The sequence below is a fragment of the Rhinatrema bivittatum genome, chromosome 1, assembly GCF_901001135.1.
Source record: "Rhinatrema bivittatum chromosome 1, aRhiBiv1.1, whole genome shotgun sequence".
Lineage (NCBI taxonomy): Eukaryota > Metazoa > Chordata > Amphibia > Gymnophiona > Rhinatrematidae > Rhinatrema > Rhinatrema bivittatum.
In genome coordinates, this window is record NC_042615.1 from 780,159,762 (window position 1) to 780,182,607 (window position 22,846).

A 22,846-nucleotide genomic window follows, 5' to 3' on the forward strand; every position below is an offset into this window, starting at 1 on the left:
AAATGCAAGTTCAAAAACCAGGACTGGTCGAAACTCTGATCTGGATCTGGCAGCTTTTCACTTGTAGCTCCAGATCCTCAACAGCCCTGTCAACTCCAGTTTCTGAGTTTTGCACAGATTTGCTTTAAAACAGACTTTGAAAAACCAGGACTGGTTCTGCTATTCCTTACAATATCAAGGTGCTTACCATCAAATTGTTCCTTCCCCTGGCAGTGATTCTGTTATAAAAAAATAAACATTCTGCTTTTAACACCATTATATTTAATATGCAAGTGGCTCACATGATAAAAACCTGTCATTCATTATTAGTCATTTGTATAGCACGTATCAGATGCTCACAGCACTTGTATAGGGACACATAATGGACAGTCCCCTACTCCTTGTTGCTTATAATATATTAAAAACTGAGCAAGACCATGATGGAGGTGGTTTAAAGTAGTAAAGTAAGCTGTAATTAAGTAAAGGGTAAAGAACTAATAGTTTATATAAGAAAAGCAAAAGATGGGGTTGCATGGGTGAGGGGAGGGAGGAAAATAAGTAAAGTAGACCACATCTGAATTTCAAAAAAGCTTGTTTTAACTACTATAAACAACTTTCTCATACAAGCTCAAACAATTCACTGCTCTCTAACACTGTCTACAGGAAACCTGTTAGCCTTGACATGGGGACTATGGCAACATGAGACGAGGAGTGAGATTAGAGAACACACAACAAAGAAGAAAACAATTGCTCTGCTCTTTCACAAGTCCCTCATGGAAACACGATAGCAAAAAAGAACATATGATCTATCTAGTCTGCCCATCCACCCAACTAATTTAGCATTACAGTTCCCATCACTCCCTCAGAGAGATCCCTTGTATTTATTCCATGCTTTCTTGAATTCAGATAGTGTTTTTGTGCCCTCCACCTCCACTAGAAGGCCGTTCCATGCATCCACTACCTGCTCTCTAAGAAATATTTCCTAAGATTATTCGAATTTACCCTCTTTCCCATGACCTCTCATTCTAGAGCCTCTCTTCTGTTGAAAGAGGCCCACCACTTGTGTGTGAAAACCTTTGAGATATTTAAATATCTGTCATATCTCCCCTATCTCGCCTTTCTTCTAGGCTATACATGTTTATATCTTTTAAGTCTCTCCCCATATGCTTTAGAATTAAGGCCATCAACCATTTTAGTCTGGACCAACTCCAACTAGTTTATATCCTTTTGAAATTGCAGTCTCCAAAATTGTATACAATATTCCAAATAATGGTTTCAAGAAGAACAATATCACTTCCTGTTTTTCTGCTGATCATTCCTCTCCCATTACAGCCAAGCATCTTTCTGGCTTTTGCTGTCACTTTATCCACCTGTTTAGCCACCTTAAGATCATCAGATAAGATGACTCCCAAGTTCTGCTCTTCTTTCATGCTTAGAATAATTTTACCTCCAATACTATAGCTCTCCCTTGGATTTTTGCAGCCTAAATGAATTACTCTCCAGTTTTAAGCATTAAGTCTTAGCTGCCCGATTTTAGACCTTTTCTCAAGCTTCATTAGATCCCTCCTCATGTTTTCCACACCATCCTGACTGTCTACCCTGTTGCAGATTTTGGCAACATTGGCAAAAAGACATTGCCTGATAATCGTTCTGCTATATTGCTCACAAAAATGTTGAAAAGAATTGGTCCAAGGACCGATCCCTGAGGTACATTGCTAGTAATGCGTCCCTCCTCATATTAAAATCCCCATTATCACTACCCTTTGTCACCTCCCACTCACCCAGTTTCTAACCCAGTCAGTCACTCTAGGGTGCTCAATTTATTTATGTCGCCTATCCAGAACTGTGTCATAGGCCTTACTGAAATCTAAGTGCACTATGTCAAGTGCTCTCTCTTGATCCAACTATCTGGTCACCACTCAAATTAATCAGATTCGTCTGACAAAATCTCCCTCTGGTAAAACCTTGCTGCCTATGATTTTGTAATCCATTGGATTCCAGAAACTGCACTATCCCTTGTTTTAGCAGCAGTTCCATTAATTTGCTCATCACAGAGGTCAGATTAAATGGCCTGTAGTTCCCAGTCTTTCTTCTGCTTTTATTAATAGGAACCACATCTGCCCGTCTCCAGTCCTCCAGAAATACTCCCGACACTAAAGAAGCATTGAAAAAGTCAGCGGAGCTGCCAAGACTTCTCTGAGTTCCCATAATCCCTCAACTGTATCCCATTAGGCCTATCACCCTATCTACTTTGAGTTAGCTCCTCATGAACACACTTTTTTGAAAATCGATTGAGCTTTACCTCACTTCCAGTCTTGTGTTCGTTGTATGTGGTCCTGCTCTTGGCACTTCCACAATGAACACTGAACAGAAATATTTGTAAAGGTATTTCGTATTTTTCCTCCTTATCCTCTACTTATACGTCTCCTTATACCTCTTCTTCACCACTTTTGTACTTCCTTCTATCACTAACATATCTAAAAAGAAGTCTTGTCCCCCCTTTTACTGTATTTGCTCTTTTCTTCCAATTGAATTTTTGCATTCCTGACTACTTTCTCAGCTTCTTTTAGCTCTTCCAGATATTGTTGCCTGACTTCTCTTTCTGCAGTCTCTTGTCGTTTATGAATACTAACCCTTTATCCCTTACCTTAGGAAAAAGGCTACTATGGTTTTCTTTCTCAATTTAATTTTGACCATTGCTCTTCTACTTCCCCTATATTTTCCCAAGGAGGCACTCCTCCATTTTAATAGTTAGTTTTCATGAAATCTAGGACACTCATCTTTGAATAAACTTTTATCTCCTGCGCACTAATATTGAACCATACCATTCAGTGATCATTGGATCCCAGATGAATGTCCACTACCGCATCAGAGATACTGTTCCCATTTGTAAACACCATGTCCAACGTCGCCCCTTCCTGTGTGGGTTCCATTACCAGTTGTCAGAACAATTCTCCTTGCAGAGAATTCAGGATCTCCCTGCTTCTAGATTAGAAGACACTGCAGCTAGCATGCCTCAATCAACATCTGGCAGATTAAAGTCCCCTTGCAATAGCATCTCCCCTTTCATAGCAATTTTGTGAATATCCTCCATTTAATCTATCTCCATTTCTTATGTCTGTGATGGAGTATGTATATTATACCAATATAAATAGATGTTCCATTCCCTCTTTCCAGATTAATCCACAATGCTGCCGCCTTACCTAGTAAGACCTGCAATACTGTTTTAATACTATATTTTATACATTTTGCTACTCCTCCTCCCTTCCTTTCTTCCTGCCTGGTCTTTCTTGAGTAGATTGTAGCCCGGTATAATTATTTCCCAGTCATGGTTTTCCGTGTACCACATTTGTGACAGCTACTACATCTAAATTGGGTTCTTCCATGACTGCCTCTAGTGTATGTAGCTTTCCAGATGTTACCCTATTCCCATTTCTATACATGTATTTAATATTTTCTTTACCTTAAAGTTTTGTTCTCCCATCCCTGATGATCCTACTTTAAAACCCTCTTCAGTTTGCCAGACTCACCTGCTATATTCTGTAGGCTGACTGAAGGAAAAGGGTTGTCCCTTGTCTCTGTATCTTTGCTGGTACTGTGTACCAGCAGAAACTTTCTCACAACTACTCCATATCTGACTTTACCTGTTTACTTGCAGTACTGTGTGTGATGCAATCTCAACAATCAAGACCTTAGTAAAGTTGCATTTATTTAAGAAACCTGCTTGTGCTATACAGTAAAACAAAAGCCTGATGACTTTTGCCAACCAGTGATAAACTTACTCTTTGATAATTTGCCAGCTGTTGACCTCTTGTCACTATAATTGGGAGCTTCTTGGATGAACGCTACAATTACACTGCTTAGGATTGTTGATTCTCTCTCTTTTTTTTTTTTTTTTTTCCATGGCAGTTAATAATTAGTTTGAGAGAGAGAGAAAAAAATCGGCAAAACTACTTGCCGATGTTGGAAGCATTGAAGGTGTCTGCACATAAGGGCCTGCATGGTCCACCCAGCCTGCTCATTTGTGCCTGGCTACAATGCTGTCGCAGGTCTTGCTCGATCTGTGGCCTTTTCTCTTCCTTCCTCTGCCAGTAGGGTGCTTTGTGTTTGGCCCAAGCAATGCTTAAAACCTGCCATGATTGACATTTAGGGGGCAATCTTCAAACTTCTCACATTGTTGTTGCAAAGTTCGCAGGAACTTTTTACCCATGGCCGTTGAGCTGATTGTCAAAGGAAAAGTATGTGCATCTAGCCCTCTATCATCCGCTGGCGTCTTGGTAGAGGACCTTACTATGGTGGTGATGCCATAGTTGAAAGAACATTATCAGGACTCCCTGAAGCAGAACGGGACTTGAAACATGGCACTGTCGGGGATTTTTGTGCACAAAATACTACCTGGTCCATATACCTTTCAAACAAATGTTGCTGCTATAATTAAATATTTGCCAGCATATTAACTAATTCACTAAATTCATTATGAGAGTGGGTGGTAGTTTCATATATTTTATTGGGCACTCTCCATGTTGCCTCTTTTAGTTTAATCATTAACTACCCTCCAACCTCCATTTTTTACTAGAACAAATCTTTAAAAATTCAAGTTTGGCACCAACATTTGCCCTACATTTATAACTTGTAACTTATTTTTTCTTTTTTCTTTTTTTAAAATGTATATTTTTTTCGTGTGCACACCTCTTAATCTTTATCACCATCAGTATAGCCTAAACAATTGCTTATACTGCTTAGCTGTTAAATGGTTACTTAGCTTTCGCTTAGAGAATCCCTGATGATTACAGTGTTCTTCAAAAATCCCCGATGGTAAATGGTTACAACGTCCTTCGACTTGTACAAGTTTCGGCATCGAATGCCTACCTCGGGAAATGTTTTTCTCTCTTATTCGAAACGCTGTCTCACAATTAAGATCGCTGACCTCCACCCGATGCTGACTGGCTGACCGTTTAAAAAAAATAAAAAATAAGTTACAAGTTATAAATATAGGGCAAATGTTGATGCCAAACTCGAATTTTTAAAGATTTGTTCGATTAAAAATTGGAGGTTGGAGGGTAGTTAATGATTAAACTAAAAGAGGCAACATGGAGAGTGCCCAATAAAATATATGAAACTACCTCCCACTCTCATAATAAATTTAGTGAATTAGTTAATATGCTGGTGAATAGTTAAGTACGTCAGCAACATTTGTTTGAAAGGTATATGGACCAGGTAGTATTTTGTGATCAATTGAGTTATACCTGGGTGATTTTTTTCTATAGTACACAGCAGGGGATTTTTGTGCAACAATATTGTGCAGCTAAGTTGACTTTTGGGTTTCTTTTCGGCACCATTACGGGGTCATGGACACTATTGCATAAATAAGAAAAAATAATTATCAAAAAATTAATTAAAAGGACCATTAATCACAAAGTGACTTATGAGGGTCACATCACTAGACTGTGGGATTTCTTTAATATTGTAATAAAACACTGACACGTTCCTGGGTAAAATAAACTGAAAATGAGGGTCCTTGGCCATGGGGTAAAACCAGGAGAGGATCAATCTGTCCTGAAAATGCGGAGTCAGTTTGTGATCCTGGTTGAAATGGCCACTGAGCTCTCTTCCTTTTTTGTTTAGTTTTTTATATAATGGCTGATGTGGTTAGATTCGTAGATAAACAGAATAAAGATATTTTAAAATATATACTGTTTGATGCAGATAAATAAAAAGTTTGTTACTTACCTGGTCAGTAGGACCATTGCTTGGGTTTTTGCCTCCTCTGTTTTTTTTTTTGAAGAAAATATTAGAAAGAGAAGATTTCCAGAGAGCCTTTGTTTTAGTGGGTCAATATATGTTTTGTGGATATTTACAAGATTTCTTAGAGGTTCTAGAGTGAGGCTGTACCCTCTCATCGCTCACTTGGACGTTAACACATTCAACAGAGGTGGCTTACGGAAAAGTAGAATAAAAAGGAAAACAGATAAATCTGTGAAAATTTGCAAGAGTTCCTGATGGGTACGGAAGGTATCATAAAAATACAATAATTCAATATTTACTGCTTACAAAATGCTGTAGCGTGTAGTTTCTGTGCAGGGATCTGTAGCAGCATGGACTATTCTGTTTTCCTAATAGAGGGTGTGTTGGAGGAGGAAGGGACTGAGACATTTTTTTTTCTCTGCTCCTTTTTATACTTTTGGTTTTATGTGAGGAAAACCCTATCAGTTTCAATCATATTTTTACGTGACTCTTGAATACTTTAATTGTCAATTAAAATTAATATTCAAGAGTTGTGTAAAAGGAATCTGGCAGATCAGGGTGCCAACCGGCTTGTGGCGTGCGAGGACCAGAGTTACCCACCCCTGATTTAAGTCTTGGCACACCACTTCAAAAAAGGTTTCCTACCCCCTGCTGTAGAAGATAATTCACATGGCTGCAATGTTTCATCTCGCTCTTTCCTGGAGTAACATTAATAGAAATTATTGTTGCTTCCCAGATGCTATTTCAGCGAAAAGAAATAAACTTGAAATTTAATTACCCGTGCAACTAAATTATAGGAGTGTACATTCTAAGCACAACTTTACCCTGCAGTGACGGATTTCAAAAGGTTTGTTTCTGGTCTGGCTCCTTACGTTTGTACCTGTTTTGATTCTCTTATTATAAGAAATTGCTGTATTAGGGACACTGACACTGGGCTGCTGGAAGGAAGCACAGAATGAAAAAATGTCACAGGATGCTAGAACACAAAGCACTCGGGGGCTATCCACCCCTGAAGTTCTTATCCTTTCTTGCGTAAATAACTGCAGATATTAAGGTTTTTCCTGAAAGCATATTTCATATGTGTGTGTGTGTGTATATATATATATATATATATATATATATATAAAAAAAAAAATCTGAGGTATGGAGGGATGATAAAAAGATATTTACCACAGCTTGAAAAAGGTTTTTTGAGGCATGCAAGAGATGGATAAAAGGTGAATGAAATCCATGTTGACAGTATGGCAGAATAACCTCTTTACGGATGGTCTGGATATGAAGCAGAGGGGTGGGGTGCAGCAGCATTCTTTGGTAGACTCGGGTGATGCTGGAACTGGGAAAGGAAAAGGAGCCAGTATCACTAAAGCTGGTGGACGAGGGCAATCTGGTGGTCAAGTGACCACTGTACTGTGTGGTTCAGTGTGAGTACTGGATCTGTACTGAACTATATTAGAACAAGGGCCCTGGATTTCAGAAGGAAATGAATTAAGATGTTAAGGTGTAGGGCTATCTAAGCAATACAGGAAAAACTTTTTGGACAGCAATAAAAAAAAAAAGAGCATTGAAATGGCAACAGATCATTTCTGTCAGGCATGTTTGCAAGGGGAAGAGAATGAAGACTTCGCCAAAGACCTGGGAGTAAAAATAAGGGCAAAAATAATAGCATGCAGGAAATACAGAGAGACATAGAAGGAGAATCGGCACAATTACCAGGAGGAACAAAGGAAAGCAGGGAGGACATTTATAAAGGCAGTGGCTCAGAGGAGCGTATTGCCTAATCTGTAAAGGCAGGGGATACAACTTTAGAGATATAAGTAAAAAGTGGAAGACCAAAAAGGGAATACTAAGAATTAAAGGGAAAGAGAAGTGTAGTGAAGCAGAGAATCAGAAGAAAAAAGCCTTCTTAAACAAATACTTTTGCTTTATAGTCATACTAGAAGGTGATGGACAGAAGGCATGGATGTAGGACACTATGGAGCAGGGCTAGCTGCAGTATGAGACTATAGTGAGCTCAATACAGTACAGGTAAGCTCAAAACTAAAACGTTTCTGCAGGAGTTCTGTACTGCTACCTACTGGCACTAAGGGAGCTCAGAAATATGTTAGCGGGTCCACTGAAAGACCTGTTCGATAGATCCCTGAAACAGGAGTGGTGCCATGGGATTGGAGAAGAGTGGTGATGGTCCCATTTCACAAGAGGAGGCTGGAAACCACGGACTGGTTAGCCTCACCTCGGTGGTGGGAAAATTAATGGAGACTCTGCTGAAGGAAAGGATAATGAACAATCTACAAACTGGTGGGTTGCTGGATAAAAGGCAGCATGGATTCACCAGGGCAAAATCCTGACAGACAAATCTGATTGATTTTTTTTTTTTATTGGATAACTAGAGAATTGGATCAAAGAAGAGCGCAATGTGATTTACTTGGATTTAAGCAAAGCTTTTGATATACTGTCCTGCATAGGAGGCTCGTGAATAAAATGAGAAACTTGGCAGTCTGCACCAAGGTGATGGAGTGGATTACAAACTGGTTGACTGACAGGAGACTGTAATGGTAAATGGAACCCACTCTGAAGAAATAAGGGTGCTAAGTAGAGTGCTACAAGGATCAGTTTTGGGACCAATTCTGTTCAATATCTTTGTGAGCGACATTGTGCGAGCGATAGAAGGTAAAATTTGTCTATTTGTGGATAGTACTAAGATCTGCAATAGAGTGGAGAATTCTGAAGGAGTAGATAGAATGAAAAGTGATTTAAGAAAGCTTGAAGAGTGGTCAGAGACCTGGCAGCTGAGATTCAGTGCCAAGAAGTGCAGAGTCATGCATCTAGGGTGCAGTAATCCAGAAGAGCTGTATGTGATGGGGGGTGAAAGACTGATGTGCACAGACTGGGAGAGGGACCTTGGGGTGATAGTGTCAGTCGATCTAAAGGTGGTGAAGAAATGTTACAAGGCGATAGCTAAAGCCAGAAGAATGCTGGGCTGCAGAGAGAGAGAGAGAAATAAACAATAAGAAAAAGGAGGTGATAATGCCCTTGTACAGCATCACCTGGAGTACTGTGTTCCGTTCTGGAGACGTTATCTCAAAAAGGACAGAGACAGGATGGAGGCGGTCCAGAGAAAAGCGACCAGAATGGTGTGGGTCTGTATCTGAAGACTTATGAGGAGAGGCTGAAGGATCTAAATATGTATACCCTGGAAGAGAGGAGGTGCAGGGGACATATGATACAGGCCTTCAGATACCTGAAAAATTTTAATGATGCACAATCCTCTAACCTTTTCTGTTGGAATGCAAACAGGAGCACTAGGGGTCATGAAATGAAACTCCATTGGTGAGAACTCAGAACCATATTTCTTCATGGTGGAAGACTGGAAAGCCCTTCTGGTCAAGGTAGTGAAGATGAAAACAGTAAACGAATTAAAAAAGGCATGGGATAAACACTGTGGATCCTTAAAGGCTAGAGGTGGAAATGAAGGAAAGAGTGCATGGGAGTAAATGCATGGAGCGGCAGCTACTGCCCCTAACAGAAGGCATGGGGATTACTACACTTAACCAATTAGCTTTTGTGATTTTGACACAATTGCAGCATTGCTCTCTGCTTTGATGGGGGGGGGGGGGGGGGGGGAATTGGATTCAGATGACAGCCAGCGCTGGGCTCTGACCTTTACAGTCCAGGGTACTGATATGCAGACACTAGGGAAAAAGCACAAGACTGCTTCTACGGCCAAGTCTAAAAGCAAAGCATATTTATTGTCTGAATTATCAAGAAGTATACTCACCCTGTAAAAATGTTGCTGGTATAATTTTGTTATGAGTTTGACAGTTGCTTGGTGTTTAATATTACTATCCTTAAGATAAGGCTTGGGAGTAACCTGCACGAAGCAGCAGTTACTTCCATAAAAAACTTGCTGGGCAGACTGGATGGACCATTTGGTGTGCTGGCTCAGTAAGAAACACCCAGGTTTCTCTCTTCCAGACAGTTAACTTTCCTTCCCAATCAGTCTTCAGGCAAAGATCTTTTAAGTTTGAAATTATTTATTGCACAGATAATTTTCCATTACTTACAATTGTTGTTTCCAAACGTATATGCCCCAGGCAGAGATCTTTTTAGCTGGAGATAGGCAGGAGAAGGGAGAATGGAGTTTCTTGAGATTCAGGGTGAGAAGACAAGGGGGTTCTGAAGCTGATTTAATCTTTAGAATTAAAGAGGTAGGAAGAAATGTAAAAAAGCTAATTGTATCACAGAGGTTGCAGGCACCAAGCTTTGAGACAGCATGGTTGAGACCTAACAGTCTTGGAGAGTGATTACAGGAAACGTCCCCACAAGCTGGGGCTAGAGGGCGAGATCCAGTGGTAGCGAGCCTAGGATCCATGTGACACAGGGGGGAACATGAAGGGCAGTCCCTTGAGCCAATAAGGCACTTAAGAAGACTCAAGCTAGATTGAGAGGGCATACAGACTCCTCCCAAGTGAGAGAAAGCAAAGGATGAAGGGAACGTCTCTTAATGGCAAACTCCCTTAAAGGCAAGGCTTACAGGTTTTTATCGTGGGTTACAAAAAGGGTGTTTCCACTAAGTACAGTATATACAGACACAAACATGTACCCACTGCTGGGGACAGAACATTTGGTCTTTTTCTTCTGTCTTTACTATATTAGTGGCAGAACACAAAATTACATCTTCCTTTCTATACCAGAACATTCTCTATACCAGGGAATCTCCTTTGTCTTTATGAAAGCAAATGACTCTATAGTAGGGAGAATGGGCCCCCCACATATATATTCATTTTCTTTTCACATTTGGCCTGGATTGGCAGGCAAGCAAATGAGTAGAAAATCAGTTATAATATCACCGAGTAGGTTTTAGAGTAATAAAGTTGTGGGATATGCTTCTAGCTGAAGACAGCTTGTTACATGCGCAGAGTCTCCAGCAAGTTGCTGGAGTTTCAGTATTTTCAGTACTTCATAGCTCATTTAATGCATCTGTGTATCCAGCAAAATACCATGAAATTCCCTTGGAGGGTATGTGATGGAGATGGTTCAGATGAGGCTGGATGAGTTTCAGGAGGACATAAAATCAATGATATGATATTCAGGTACTGGGCAATGGAAATGCCACCTTGGTACAATGAAAGTTGTTTTTTTTTTTTTTTTTCATGTGGGGATGGGAGGAAGAGAACCTGTTATCCCAAAGGAGTCCATTTTGGCTCGGGACTTAGATCGTTTTCCAAATAAAATATATTTGCTGTCATGAACGAAACAAAATTATCCTGAGTTTGAAAATACTACTAAGACACTGCATCTTGGCAACCCCAATGAACCCCTCCCCACTCCATGCAGGGATTTAAGCCGGCCTGCACTTTCCAGCTTTTAATGCATGATCAGCTTCATTACTATATGCATGAGGCTCATTGTCGCACTTTGGACATATTAACATTAGCAACAGGGTCCCAAGCCTGCTCATGTGGTGTTAAAGGCAAGCAACTAAAAATGCTTGTCCCCTGCTTCAGTTAGGATGTTTAATTGAGGCCATGAACCAACACTTCCATGCCCTGGTTCCATAGGAAACCATGACGAGCAAAGCAGCAGGAAAGCAAAAAAAGAGAAACCGAGTGGATAATAAAAGCCTAAAATGCCTTAGGAAGGTACAATACATGAAAATCAGCAGTCCTGGAAGACCAGCATTTGTAATAAACCCAAATAGTATTTGTCTATGTTCTCCTTAATTGGTGAACAGCTCTCCTGGCCTAAAGGTTGTAAAACCTGACTTTTTCACCTCTTACTTGCTCTAAGGAAGTAGCACATCACCTTTCCAATGCTCCAGATGGCTGGACAGGTCAAACAGGTTTTAACCAGGTTAAAGCAGCATTAGAAAAGTAGAGGCATTGTTTAAAGGTTCCCTACCTACCCACATCTATCGTGCCACGGGGGCACCTTTACTGTAACAGCACCTGAAAAAGAAGAAAAAGCACAATGGCATCAGGGTGCAAATGCTAACACTCTCAGTTAGTTTCTAATATCTTGATCTGCTGGGCCATGATACCACCTGCACGCCTTCACACCTGTCAGACAGCTCTCAGCATACTGCTCGAGCTCTTTGGGATGTTGCAATTGTCCTTGACACTTCACTGTCTTCAACTTCAATGTTATTGTAGCAAACGACAGCAAACGACAGCAGATTCTTAGCAGCCGAAAAGTGCAGTCCGTCATAGCCCCGGTGGGCACAATTGTAGCACTCTTCAGAGATCAGGGACGGAGGAAGGGAACTGGCAACATAGCCAAGAGGAGGTAACCAGGGTCACCTATGAGCACAGACGAAAAAGTGGCACCGCATGAAATGCCAGTGTCCATGGGGACAATTTTCAGAGAGCATACTTAGCCACAAATTATGCGGGTGTGTTTGCTGCATGTGCTTGCAGCTAGTGCTTGCAGCTAGTTTAGTTTCTTTCTGAAAGTTAGCTAGCGTAAAGTAGTATGTATGTATGCTAAAATCGCCCGTGCGCTTTGCACCCACTGCTTGCACGAGTGATGGGGGGGTTAAAATAGCTTACGTACTTTTCAGACCTCCAAGTACGTATGCAGCTCTCCTCCCCGAGAATGCCTCTTTAATCCTGCCAAAACGTGCATGTTCTGTGGAAATCCACATGTACTTTTTAGCTGAGGAGGAGGAGGGCATGTTTCAGAGACAGTTTTACCCTGTTAAACGGCTTTCAACAGTGGTTCCACAAAGACATCTCTAGATTCACTGAAGTCGTCTTCGGCTCCTGTCACCTGTGTCCTGTCCACACACGCTCTTATATAGGGTAATGTGCTGTTATATAACGATAATGCTTATGGTTCCAGTACATGACCTCTTGCCTCCTTTGTGGAGCTGAGCCCATGCAAATGCAAGAGAGAGAGTTTTCCTAAAATAACAAGGGGCTACCTCATCTCTCGCCTCTTCTGCTCAGTATAGGGTTACTGGTTGTAGTCTACCATAAAGGTAAGCCTGGCCTCCATAAAGGAGCAGTTGTGTCACCTGCTAGGAGGAGTCAGCAGCTAGACAACACTCGGCAACCATTGCTTTTACCTCTATAAAACTAGAGCCTGAGAAAGCTTGAACCTATTTCTCTAAATATGCCCTTGGGTGAAAGATTCTACTCTACATCTTCTGCAGCATGTTGTACTTTAGGAATGAATGATGATCCGAACAGAAGTGGTATTTTTGTTTGGGTTTGTTTTGCCCTGAAATGAATGCACAATCTTCCCCCCACCTGAAAAATTTCAGGTTCGTTCTTTTTTGTAAATAGTGCATGCTGTTCACAAGTAGTGCGTATTATTTTCTGAAATGAATGAAAATTTAAATGATCCAAACAAGTAAAGCTAACCAAAATGAAACTTTTTTTTTCTGGAACATCCCTGCCGTACAAGTATGGGGTGAATATACCTGATGCTCACCTGAGCAGTAAAAGCACTAGGAATCACCTGGCAAAACTACTGGCAGATAAGCTTGGGCTGTGTTGCAGAAAAACCCTGCTGCTGCCTCCTATTAGGTATCGCAGCAGGAGGCATGGGCAGGATTTCCCCAGATAGAAGGCCAGCAGTCAGAGAGCAAAGTTTAACAGGAATATTACTGGAGTGCTTGTCCTATGAAATCTGCTCTAAGGTAATAACCCTGTTTGGGGACCTCAATGTGCTGTGACTTATCCCTTTTTTAAGTTTAGGTGTTGAACTTCAGGAGGCTTAATGCTGCTGAAAAGCAAATCTGTGCTCAGCTTTGAACCTACTGTTAGTTGGGCTTCAGAAAGTTAAACAGCTGGCTTCTGATCCTCGCTTTATAGGCATGGCGTTTAATTGCAGCAGTCTGCTGGGACTGCTCCTGCGATCAGGACCATAAGCGGACTCCCAGCTGGGAAAAGCTGATTGGCTCCTGCCGTGGCCCAAAAGTTGCTTGTCAGGGGTAGAAGCCCTCCGGAAAGTGGGCCTTTGTGGAAAGGAATTCATGCTTGACCTGAGCTCTCTAGATGCAGGCGAGAAAAATGAAAGAACTCTCTTGTAAGCGTGATCCTGAATTCTTGCTGTATTCACTGCTTTCCTTTTCACTCTACAACCAAAGTCCTTATCTCTTCTGTTTGGTTCTGAGGAAGCCCAGCAAGCTGTCCAGTGGATAAAATAATAGCTGGATTCGTAAAACCACTGCGGTGCAAAGAGAAGTAGCCTGCTTTTTCTTCTCCTTAAGGCCGCTGTTATTTGTGAGAGATTACCACAGGATGCTTTTCAGCTGTGCCCAAGTGAGTTAGAAGAGAACCTTAGCAATTTATTTATTTAAATATTTTATTTTTCACTTCTAGGTGCTTGGTGATGTGAGCAGGTGGTAAACTATATAGGAGCTTAAAGATCTCAAAATGTTTAAAACATTCTTTCAGAAAATGGATCAATGAGAAAACCCACAGAGGTCGATTTTAAAAGCGTTGCTCACGCAAAAATGCTCGCCTATACGGGCCTCGCGCGAGCAGTGTGGATTTTAAATACCGCGATTTGCGCGTGTATGTACCCGTGCATGCGCATATTTTCCCCCATGCATGCTCAGCGAGATCATTTATGATTAGAAAATAAATGATTTGCAGTCTCCCTGTCTGTGTTATTACCGCCGTTCTTTTTCCTGTGTGTGTGTGTGTGTGTGTTCTTTCTTTTTTTCTATAAGCTTGCTTTTGGTTGGGTTTGGTCTCAATACTTTCCCTCCTCAGGCGTGTGCTTTTGCTGACATACTTCATAGCATCTGTCTGCCTTTCTGCTGCACGAGTTCTTGCCATGCCTTTGCTGACACTTTCGTATTTTCAGTCTTTTTTTTTTTTTTTTTTACTCTACGTGTTGGCATTGTGTACGGGCAATCATTATACAGAAAAGTTTCAATAAGAATCATTACAGACAAGATAACAAAATGCAGATTTTGCATTATGCAAGCATTTCTTTTGAATTGTGCAGATAGTTGAAGGACACGTAGCATCCACAAAAGAGGTTTTAAAAAAATTAAATTGAAAAGATATTACTGTTCCATCATGAAACTACACGTTACTTGTTATGCCATTATTCTTTCTTTTACGCTTTATTGTATTATATGTTAATTAACTGCTTTGAAATTTTAGATGTAACTTTTTATCCTATTTTATTTCTCTGTTTTAATTATTTTATTGTAAACCGATGTGATGTGCAAATGAACGTCGGTATAGAAAAGCAATAAATAAATAATGGAAATAAAGGCCCACCCCATCCAAAGGAGAGTTATCGCCCTTACTGTCTGTCAATTGTAGGAAAAGCCAAAACCCCAATTGTATGCGCTGCCTGCAACTCGCCCTCCCACCCAGAATGATACAACATTTACCTGCTGAGATTGCCATGCAAACATTGTAATGGAGTTTAAGCTTCTCCCAGAAGTGACGCGGAGCCAAGCAGCACAAGTCATTTCAAATAAGGAAATTATTTTTTACATTCTCCTGCCCCTGACCGTACAATGAGAGGAAAAGAACAACCAATCTAGACAGGCAAGAGTCCCAGCTGCGGTCTGGCTCTTGCACTGTAAACCACTCAAGTGGCAAAATAGGTAATCTCTGCGCTAAAATTGCTTTATTTGTTTGTGGTTCTTTTCAGTACACGCGGGTTTGGATTCCCGACCCTGATGAAGTTTGGATCTCAGCAGAAATCGTTAAGGACTACAAGGAGGGAGATGAAAGTCTTCAGCTGAAGCTTGAAGATGAAAGGGTAATGCATCTTTTTATTTTTTTATTTTCCTACTTCGCCAGCATATTCAGTAGCAGAGGAGACTTCACTTTGATTTGTTTGAATAAAAAATAAATTGTTTTTCTAGTGGTGGCATGTCCCAGCTTGTGCCTGAAAGTGAAGTCTCAGTGCTACTAGTTATTTCACAAAAATATAACTCATTCTTTTAGTTCTTTGCTTTTAATTGGCTCCATTCTCTCTCTCTCTTATTTGACTTGAAGGTTATAGATGGACATGTTCTTGATTTGTCTGTTCACATTAATAAGAAAAAAACAATTGTATTAAAAAAAAAAAAAAAAAGAAGAAGATATTGCCTTCATATCTGCTTAAGCAAAAATGTCCACATGGCTGACTCAGGTTTGCTAGGGTGTCAGTTTGACCGTTTTAAGGGGCGGCCTATATAAATTATTTGGATGATTTAAACCTTTTGATGATATCCCCACTCTTTTTTCCAACTTGTGAGGACCCAGAATAGCTAATATTTTAGGTAAGTAAGGTCAGCAAGAGATGCAGGTGAGTACCTTGGGTGCAAGGTGGGCATGGCCTAAAGAAAAATAGGAGAGCTGGGAAGCAGCTATAGCAGAAGATTACACTTTGCTCTGGGAAAAGTGACCTACTGGCATGCACTCTCTCTGTACTGGGGGCTTCCAAAACTTGTACAGCTGAAGCTACTGATCAGAAAAGAGGTGATTTGCAATGGTGTGTGTGTATATATCTTTTTCTTATCTATTATTTACAGCTGACTGTGTGATATGTTCATCAAACTGTATATAACACTGTGATTATCACCTTGCCCACTTCCCTTTCCACATACATATAGTAGTTTTATTAAAAAATGGACGAGTAAACATTAAGGGTTAAACATGGACCCCATTCAGACTGTTGAAAAATTAGATTTACAAATTGTAAAGATTACAGATTGGAGTGATTTGAGGCCTGACTCAGATCTCCGTATTCTCCCCATTTTGGATTTTTAGGTTCTCGTTTGTATGCGTATAACTCCCATTGCAGGTTATTGGGCTAGATGAGGAAGGGGGGGGGGGGGGGTCACTATAGGGAAAAATAGTTATAACATCAGAGTATGTCCCTTTGCAGATTGTTTTGGAGTTGGAGGAAACCAAATAGTTTCCTCCAAGTTCGATGTAAACTATACCACGCTATATTCCTGTTCCGTTCTATGTAACAAATTGTTCTATTGTAAACCGGGGTGAAGGCTAATTGCTAAACCTCGGTATAGAAAAGCCTCGAAATAAATAAATAAATAGAGTTTCAAGGCTGTCTGTTCCAAAACTTGGTAAATTGCTTTACACACCACACACACTTTTTCATCACTAAATTGGACTGCACAGACCCAGGATTCTCTCTGGAGGTGCTTTGATGAAAAACAAACTCAAAGAATCTAATTCCACACAATTATACTGAACGAGTATGATGAAGTTTGAAATAGCAGAAATATACAGCAAATACATACTAAACCAACAAGGCTAAAGGTTTTAGTTATGAACTCGTCTTTGTACTAAAGCAGCTAAAAAAGTTTTAAAGTCCCAAAAATAGAACAACTGCAGTTAAGTCAATAAAACAAGAAATCTCTAGCTCTTGCACTTTTCTTTTCCTTTCTTCAGAGACTCAAAGTTCTAGGTTAAGTGATCTGATGTTAAAAGTTAATATCTTTAGTCTTTAAGATACCCGACACATTAACGTCTGTGGGGAAACCCCCACCACTCATGGTTTTCTAGGCTTAGAGGAAATGAACTCTGGAAACTTGGTTCCAAAAGGTTATTCAGACCAGGCTTGCTCAACCCTGTTTTTCCTTCTGAGAAACATGCTCTCTGATCCACTGCTGTGACCTCTGGCTTCCACATCACCCTGGCCTCTGACTTTTAGAAACAGGAGATCCTCAGGTGGGGGTGATTTCAGCAGATCACTTCAGACTTTTAGGTTGCAGCATTGTATGTTCTTTCTCCAATTCCCAACTGCTTGGGCAGCAGGCGTGCACACCTCCATCCTCACCTCTGCTCTCTCTGTAGCTGTCTGTGTCCCCCTCCCTTAGGGGCCTGAACACAGTCAGTCTCCTCAGACACCATCTCATTTCTGATTTGAACGAGGCTCCTTGCAGGGTTGTGTTATCTGCTTCTGGGATTGGCTAAAGATCCACACAGATTGCAGGATGCTAAACGAACTCCCACCAAGTATCAGTCCATCTGGGCATTAATCTTAATGTGCTGCATAAAGTCAGTGTCCACCCCTTCCAGCCTTTTATTTTAACTGAGGCTTAAAAGGGCCATATCTATTTAATGTTTGGGTACTTGCCAGGTACTTGTGGCCTGGATTGGTCACTGTTGGAAACAGGATGCTGGGCTTGATGGACCCTTGGTCTGACCCGGTATGGCATGTTCTTATGTTCTAATCTCACTCTGCTGCAAAACATAGTCAACACAATCTTGAGGTTCCCAAGACATTTCTTCACTTTTATTTTAAAATACTAGATCATCAAACTTCAAACAGTAGCTATGGCCTTTGTACATTCCTTCCAAAACAATACACACTTGGCACTGGACCAGTCTGCGAAATTCCTCATAACTTTGAGAGCAGGATTCCAGTCCAACTTCTAGGAGTCCTCCAGGAATCCAGTCCCTTCACCAGAACATGGCATTGCACCTGAAAGGAAATAAAGAAACAGCTATATCATTTTGCGGACCTAAGTCCAACTGGGGAAGCCAACTTCATCCCAGAATACTCCATCAGGTCCCTGCACTGCACATAGTCCTCATGGTCTTAGTATAAAACAGGAACAGATGAAACAGCACTTCAAAGCAGAACTTTTCAACAATGGTGAATCTCATCAGCAGATGTTATTGCTGTAGTTTTCAGTAGCAGTGTCTCTTAGTGGATCATTCATAATGGTGAGGGGTCTGACTTCACCACCACTGACTCATCCCCCAGCAATCTGGTGACTATGGCATATCTCTCATTGCCTTTAAGAGAAACACACACCACATTTGTCTTCCTACATGCCAAGACCTCTTGATCTCCCCACAGCACAGCCATACAGAGGACCTGGTTTCACTTCCCATGTCAGGACCCTTGCTTCCTGGTGTGACTCGGGCTGGGGGCACTGCAGAGTCATCATTTGCAGCTCTTTGAGGGGAGGGAGTCTGTTATTGTGCAATGGCGATGCCTTGTGGCAGGACTTCATGTTAGCTAGGTTTTGGAGAGAGCCATAGTCTGTGGCCACTAGCCTGAATTGGGCTGTAGGGATGTAAAATAAGGGGGCAACCCCCAAGTAGTTGTAAATGAATGTTCATGGCAGTGTAGTCCAGTAGAGGCAGCCTCTGATTCAGCAGAAAGCCCCAAAAAATGTATTTTTCATAAACTATTTGTCAACCTGGCTTTCCTTTTGCTCAGCAGTCAGTCATCTTTGTTAATTGTTTGAAGATAATCTCCTATATTGCTAAAACATTTGACAGATGCCTACATTCTCCAATAAAAATGCTTCAAGGACTATGTAAATGCATGAATAATTCCTGCCTTTTGCCTGTGAACCATCTCTTTAGCAGCTGACAGCATGCAATCCTGTTTTGGAACAGGAAGCTGGGGAGCAGGAACAGTGTGAGGCAGTTTATTTAAATGTTTGAAAAGCAGGTTAGGCTTTTACATTATTCCATGCATCCACCACCCTTTCTGAAAAGAAATATTTCCAAAGATTATTCCTGAATTTGCCCTCTTTTACCCTCATCCCATGATCCCTCGCTCTAGAGCCTCCTTTCTGTTGAAAGAGTCTCGTTTAGTGAGCATGGAAGTCTTTGTGATATTTAAATGTCTTTATCATATGTCCCCTGTTTTGCCTTTCCTCTAGGTTGTACATGACATGTTTAGATCTTTAAGTCTATCCTCATATTATTTAGAATGAAGGCCACTGATGTTGAGGCTGAGATTAGTGGACCCTTGGGCCAGCCTTGCGGATGAAGATTAGATGAGAAGAGAACTCCGCTGAGATAATACAGCCGGGAGGCGGCAAGGAACCAGGAGACCAATCAGGAGCTTCGCCACTGGAAGCCCGCGATCCCTCCGGGAGAAGCCCGTGAGGATCCGGGCTGCTGGGACTTAGGAGTGGTCTCCCGTAGCAGAAGTCCAACAGAGTGGAGAGCAGTCAGAGGATTTGAACTGGCAGCAGGCAAAAGAAACAGTCTACAAACCAAAACAGGTACCAGAAATTCAATCAGTCCGATGGCTGGAAAGCAGGAACTGAAGTGGAGACTGGAACTGGCAAGGAAGCAGGATCAGGAGTGGAAGCTGGAAAAGGCGAGCAAACTGAATCTGAAGTACAGGACCAAGGACAGCAACAGTCACTCCTTTGAAAGAACACTCCGGATTAAAATATTCTGCTGATGTCTGATGTCATCTTGGCATCCGGCCTCGATTTCATTCCCCTGCACTTCCAGCTGCCTCCCCTTGTGTCTGCGCGTGCCTAAGGGGGACGGAGTTCTGAGATGCTGCCGCGAAGAAGACCAAGAAGGCCTGAAAAACATTCGTGGGACCCCAGAGCGGAGGAAGGTAAGAACCCAGTCGCAAGTCGAGTGACAGGGACTGCAACAGTACCCCCCCCTTATGTCCCCTCCTTGGAGGCCCCGGCTTACCAGGATAGTCCGTGTGGAACTGCTGCAGAAGGGCCTTGTCCAAAATGTTACTAGCTGGTTCCCATGAATCCAGAAGATGTGTTGTGTGAAGAGTCAGGCTAACTCTGGCGCTGAAGGGAGTTTGGGAAGTGGAATGAAATGAGCTATTTTTGAAAAGCGGTCCACTGTGACCCAAATGACCGTCTTTCCTTCAGAGGGTGGTAATTCAACCACAAAATCTGTAGCTAAGTGTGTCCAAGATTCCACGGCTATAGGAAAAGGTTGAAGAAGTCCCCATGGCTGACCTGGCAAAGGCTTCTGTTTTGCACTGGTAGGGCAGGAGCTGACATAAGTACAAACATCCTGTCCCATACAAGGCCACCAATAATAGCGGGACAGAAGCTCCAATGTTCTTTTTTGACCAGCATGTCCACCGGTGAGGGAACCATGAGCCCATGCAAGTACTTTCCTTTGTAAGCGACGTGGAACCACCGTCTTGCTCCCAGGACTTATGTCTGTGTTTGCCACATTAACTCTCACTGGCTCCAGGATGTACTGTGGTGTCTCCTCCAACTCCTCTTATTCGGTAGTACGTGACAATGCGTCCACCCGTATATTCTTTGTTGCTGGTCTATAGCGAAGGGAGAAGTCACAGCGACTGAAGAAAAGGGAACAGCGAGCCTGTCTGGGATTTAGTCGCTGAGCACGACATAAGGACTCTAAGTTCTTGTGATCTATGTAGACAGTAACAGGATGTAGCGCTCCCTCCAGCCATTGTCTCCACTTTTTGAAGGCCAATTTGATAGCTAAAAGTTCCTTGTCTCCAATACTGTAGTTTTGTTCTGCTGCGGAGAATTTCTTGGAGAAGTATGAGCAGGGAAGCAACTTCCCTTTACTGGAGGTTTGATTGAGAACTGCCCCTACTGCGATGTTAGATGCATCTACCTCCACAATAAAGGGGTGCTGAGGATCCGGATGGTGTAAACAAGTGTCTAGCTTTCTTTAAATCCTCGAATGCTTGGCAGGCGGCCTTGGGCCACATTCTGGCATCAGCCCCTTTCTTAGTAAGGGTTGTGAGTAGTGCGACTTTGAGAGAATAATGAGGAATAAATTGTCTATAAAAATTTGCAAATCCCAAAAAGCGCTGTAGGGCTTTTATTACCATTGGACGGGGCCATTACTTAATTGCGGAAACCTTGTCTGGATCCATATAGAACCCTGAAGAGGAAACAATGTAGCCCAAAAAAGGGAGTGATTTCCGTTCAAACAGGCATTTTTCTAATTTTGCGTAAAGGTGATTGTCTTTAAGAATCTGTAGCACCTGTCTTACGTGTTGTCGATGTGTATCCAAATCCTGAGAATATATCAAAACATCATCCAGATATACAATAACTTATGAATGCAGCATCTCACGAAGTACCTCATTCATTAGGTTTTGAAAAACTGCCGGAGCATTACATAAGCCAAAAGGCATAACCAGATGCTGATAGTGTCCATCTCTAGTATTGAAGGCAGTTTTCCATTCGTCCCCAGGGCGAATTTGAACAAGGTTGTAAGCACCGCGGAGGTCAGTAAATACTTTAGCCCCCTGTAATCTGTCTAGAAGTTCGGGTATCAAGGGTAAAGGATAACGATCCCATCGAGTGATGGCATTTAAGCCCCTGTAGTCAATACATGGCCTCAAAGATCTGTCCTTTTTCCCAACGAAGAGAAACCCCGCACCAGCAGGTGATTTGGACGGACGGATGAATCCTCTGGCAAGGTTTTCAGTAATGTATTTAGACATGGCTTGGGTCTCCGGAAGAGATAGCGGATATACCCGTCCTCGAGGAGGAGTGGTTCCGGGCAGCAATTCAATTGCACAATTGAATGGACAGTGCTGTGGCAGGATCTCTGCTTTCTCTTTAGAAAATATTTCAGAGAATTTTGCATACTGTGCCGGTGGTGATATAACAGTGTTCATTATGGCTACACTGGCCCGTGACAGAGGGGCCAAGCAATTTGAAAAACAGTAAGAACTCCATCTTGCCACTTGTAAAGTATCCCAATGAATAACCGAAGAGTGTTGTTGCAGCCAGGGTAATCCTAATGTTATAGGATATAATGCTTTTTCCAAGATTAGAAAGGAAATCTTCTCAGAATGAAGTACTCCAGTCCGGAGTGTGATGGGAACAGTGGAGACCAAGATACTTCCTGGCAATAAGGTGCCTCGAATGGAGGTGATCCGAAGTGGAGGATCACGAGGAAGAGCCAGTAAGTGAAGTTGTTATACCAAATCAGACAGGTTAAAGTTCCCTCCTGCTCCGGAGTCAGCTCCCCTGTTCCTAGGCTTTGGCATTTTCCGAACACTCCTTACATTGGGCCAGAAAGTGAATTTTGCTGCCACAGTACAGACAGAGACCCAAAATGTGACGTCGTCGTCTCTCCTCTGCAGTCATAGGAGTTCTTCCCAGCTGCATAGGTTCCTTTGCAAGAAGCTCTGAATGAGAAGTCGAATGTGAAGGAGACATTAGAGGCCTAGAAAAAGTGGGAGCCAATGATACTTGTCTCCGTAGTGGATGACCCTCTTTAGCTCTTTGCTGCAAACGGCAGTCAATTCGCCCAGCCAACTCAATCACACTGTTTAGGTCATCTGGAAGATCTCTCGCTGCCAGTTCATCCTTGATGCGTTTGGATAGTCCTTCCAGAAAAATACCACACAAGCTGTCCTCTCACCATCCTACCTCCGTGGCCAACATGCGAAACTCTATTGCATA

At 41.9% G+C, this 22,846-nt stretch overlaps 1 protein-coding gene across 3 annotated transcripts in view; it reads left to right on the plus strand.

Moving 5' to 3' along the window:
• Positions 1-22,846, plus strand: part of MYO5B (myosin VB) — an 896,473-nt gene that overhangs the window by 285,484 nt on the left and 588,143 nt on the right. For all 3 annotated transcript variants that reach the window (XM_029580146.1, XM_029580135.1, XM_029580157.1), the window contains exon 2: positions 15,346-15,456. In XM_029580146.1, the coding sequence (XP_029436006.1) occupies positions 15,346-15,456 (111 nt within the window). The remainder of the gene's footprint in view (positions 1-15,345; positions 15,457-22,846) is intronic.